At 45.3% G+C, this 4089-nt stretch overlaps 1 protein-coding gene across 1 annotated transcript; it reads right to left on the bottom strand.

Annotated features, from left to right (window-relative positions):
- Nucleotides 1–523: 523 nt before the first annotated feature.
- LOC110151815 (lithostathine-like) lies at nt 524–2918 on the bottom strand. Its single transcript, XM_020915242.2, has 5 exons — nt 2843–2918; nt 2180–2298; nt 1848–1985; nt 848–974; nt 524–591 (listed from the first exon to the last, which is right to left on the bottom strand). Exons 1-5 carry the CDS (start codon nt 2916–2918, stop codon nt 524–526), a joined length of 528 nt encoding a protein of 175 aa, XP_020770901.2.
- Nucleotides 2919–4089: the final 1171 nt, after the last annotated feature.

Genomic DNA, 4089 nt, shown 5'->3' with positions numbered 1-4089 from the left:
ATGGTTTAGAAAATAATGTTCTAAACATCATCTCCTAAACTGGTTGCCTCATAAAATCAGAGACTTGGCCTAGGAGAATGTGTAAGCAGTAGAGTGTGTGGGAGAGCAAAGTCTTTAAATGCCCACAATCCACATCCTACAGAAGCAGTGCTGACATACTCCAACCACAAAAACACTGAGAGGAATATATATATATATATATTCCTGAGTGAAACTGAGCAGAGATTGACCCCAGATTCTCTTCACTCAATCATTTCCTCTCCAGAGTTTATCTATGAGGATGAAGCAGAGAAGACAAGCAAAGGAAAACTAAAACTAATTTTTTTTATTATAGTATCATGAAAACTCAGATTATAAAGCATGCAAAAGAACCTGAAATGAGGCTGGGGAGGAGGGAAAGACAGAATGAGGTGGTCAGGGTGAGAGCGTAAGGAAAATATCCCCTTCCAGTTGGGTCTTCACACTTGGTTCCAAGTCCATGATGAGCTGCAACAAGACACAGGCTGCTGACTTCCCACTTGATCTAGCCCTTGAACTTGCAGATATAGGGTAAGTTCATATTACAGTTATAATCTTTCCATTTCAGATATCCTGCAGAGACAAAAGAGCTTGAGTCAATGGGGCTGGTGTAGCTTGAAGACCCAGTGGAGAGGAATCCCAGATTCTGGCCATTCACCAAGGTCCTACTCGAAGGGAAGAAGATAGAAAGAAAGGAGAGATGAGAGGGGATGGAAGCAGACAAACCAATACTGTACTTCATAGCAGAGGAGGATTCTCTGATGATCAAGCCCAGAAATGGGGGATCAAAGGAAAAGACTAAGTAGAAGTGACCTTCTCTGTTTCTTACCTGATGTTCTGGACAGGATCCCACAGTGATCAGGGCTTGAGACAGTGGCAGGATTTCTCTCCCAGGCAAAATAATTGAGCACATCAGTGCTACTCCATTCCCATCCGCCAGCATTGGGCTCAAAGCCCTATAGAGCAAAGGATGGAGTCAGGTGATGCAGAAAAACTTTTAGAATTCTCCTGGCCTGATGCCCTCTGCTGGAATGCCTGGTCCCCTCCACAGCATCATGGAATTTTCTCTGCTCTTCCAGATGATGCCCCACAGTTCTCCTCTAGGAAACTCGCCCTAACTCCTTGCTTCACTTGGCAAATTCCACAACCAATAATCACAAAGGCCAATAAAACACCTCAGAGTAATATGTCACTATCTGAACTACACTTGGGGATGTATTTGCAATTACCCTCTGAACCTCCAAGACAATGCTTGTTTTATAAAAAAGGAAAGTGAGAATGAAAGTCGCTCAGTCCTGTCCAACTCTTTGCTACCCCATGGACTACACAGTCCATGGAGTTCTCCAGGCCAGAATACTGGAGTGGGTATCCATTGCCTTCTTCAGGGGATCTTCCCATCCAAGAGATCAAATCCAGGTCTCCTGGCTTGCAGGCAGATTCTTTACCATCTGAGCCACCAGGGAAGCCCATTTAAAAAAAAAGAAAAATGCATCAATCCTAAATCTTGATTTAGGACTTGCTAAGCACAGAATATTCAGACTCAGGGAAGCGTAGAGAATTACAAATAATTACAAATTCATGCTTGTGTGAATTGTGTAAAGGCTTGATAAGAGGCAGAATAACTTTAGCAGGAGTCTAGGAACTGGCACAGAACTCAGCTCTTCAGCTGCCCTCAAGGCCCTCACTTTCCCCACTTATCTCCTGAGTTCCAGGGATCTCTTGGGTATTTGCTGGGCTGGCAAATGGGATGGGGCAGGGGGTGGGTGGGGGTGAAGCTGAGTGGCCATAGCATCTTTGGAAGTGACAAATTATAAAGGCAGTAAACGTACCTCTGTGGGGTCATGGAGCCCAATCCAGACATTTGATTGGGTTCTCAAGTTATTCCTAACCAAGGAGGCCAGGAAGGATGCCTCAGTCCCACTGAGCACAGATGCAAGGTGTCCTGAGTGTCTCCTCTGGCAGGCAATCTGTGTGGGGAACGAAGAGACACAGGAGGAGCTTAGACACCACTAGGGGAAGGGCAGGGCCAAGAAGGGATGTGTTTGCAAGCATGAACTTCTTATTCTCATCCTAAGGAAACTCTTGAGGATCCCCATACCCCACAACTCTGTCTCTGATTTGCTTCTCCTTATCTCTATTAACTGCAAACCCCGGAACTCACATTTGCATCCATCCAGCTTCTGGATACAGTATACAAGACATAGCAGGAGGACCCATAGGCTGTGGAACCTCTGGGACAGCTGATCCTTTCAGAGCGCAGTTCCATCTGGGAATCTACTCCTGAAGAAGAAGAAATAAAGGAGAGGGATGAGGTAAAATGGAAATAAGGGATTAAAGTATGGAGGCGACCTTGGAGAATATCTATGAGGCCAGTGCTTGGGGCAGTGACACCAAACTCCTAAGTGCCTCTCACCATTGCCAACACTCCAAGGATTTCTCTTTCTTAAATCATGAACTAGATGTACTAGTTAGGAGATGGTGTGTTTTCTTTTTATGTACCTGCTTACTTTTCCACCTCTGGACTGTTTGTTCCTACACTGGATCCTCATCATTCTTCTACTTATATCTCTGCTTTCCCTCCTTAATCAACTCACATAAATTAGACACTACTGAGAAAATGAAAATCATCTCATCCCACTGTTATTGAACCACTGGGGTGCCTCCTACCACTAGGTACCCTGAAGGAAGGAGTGATGACTCAGGAATCCAGGCAGTTACATTATGTGGGGATATCCCTTTACCAGGGGAGGCACAGGAGTTTTCCTCCTCTTCTTGGCCCTGAGCGGACATGGGGAACCCAGTGCTAGAGGCAGAGAAATCTCACCTTGGACCTGAGACAGGAACATCAGGCAGGAGAGCAGCATCCAGGAAAGTCTGGGGAGGCCCAGGGAAGGCAGCATTGTGTCTGTGAGGTTTGGAGGATGCTAGAGAACTAAAGGGAGGGTGGTCAGAGAGAGGGTGTGAGGGATCCCGTGTTGTACCTCTTGTCTTTTCCTTCATCTAGTCCCCTAGGAATAAATCCATCTTGGTAGCATCCCTCCTCTTCCACGGTGCTGGAAAGAATTAGAAAATCTACACATCCTAGTGCACCTGAGATCTCCCAAGTCTGGCTTCCCCTGGTCTCAGAGCTCCCTTGTTCTCTGAAGACAAGGGTCCTTGTGCACTTTCCCCCCATCACGGGTCTCACCTTGTCTCAGCTCCCACTTAACTGTCTTACAGGGGCCTGCACTGACTTCTCAGGGCAGAAAAGACTGGGCTTTTATAAGAGAATTTGAGGGAGGGGCACTGAAATGAATAACAGGAAAGAGGAGCCAGGACAGGGATTCAAGGACATTCCTGCCACAGGGAGGAGTCTCTTCCCAGAAAAGCCTTGGAGTTGCCACATATACTGCCTCTTCCTCATTATCATATTAGCACTTTTCCTGGAAGAGGTGAAGTTTGTTCTTCCCACTGACTTTTCCATGATTAGCCTCTGTGGCACAAAACAAGTTATTGTTTAAGGGGCACATCTACTGGAATAGTTCTTCTGGTTGATGTCTCAAGTGCTCACTCTTCTAGGCATACATGTGTACTTTTTCTAATTGTGTAGTGGAAATAAATAAATATTGGATATTAAGTGGAGATGTGTATGGGAACTATAAGTATCACAGATAAGTGAGGGCAAGAAGATCCTGAAAGTAATAGAACAGAAGTTCAGCATTGCCTCTTCTACATGGTAGTTCCTTTTAAAGAAACTTCAGAATCATCTCATAAGTCAATAGATGAGCCAAAATCTTAAGTGAAATGAGAGGTAGAAACTTGCCTTCCTGGTATTCTGAGATGGAATTCCCCAGTGGATAGTGACAATTTGATATAATAAGAGGCAATGAAGGAATTTCAAACCTAGGAGTTCTACAGTCACAGGCTGCAGAGCTAAAGGAATGAGAGAGGGTGGAGGAATGATCAGAGGAGGGTCTGGGTGAAATTATAGATCTGATCCCACACTGCGTATAAGTTAGATCTCTGCTCCATCAAGATGCTCAGTCTGCTGAGCTGCTGACAATTGCCTTCCAAGACTGTCACTGGGCTATT

This window comes from Odocoileus virginianus, chromosome 2 (assembly GCF_023699985.2).
Source record: "Odocoileus virginianus isolate 20LAN1187 ecotype Illinois chromosome 2, Ovbor_1.2, whole genome shotgun sequence".
Taxonomy (NCBI): Eukaryota; Metazoa; Chordata; class Mammalia; order Artiodactyla; family Cervidae; genus Odocoileus; species Odocoileus virginianus.
This window is presented reverse-complemented; position numbering and strand designations above follow the sequence as displayed.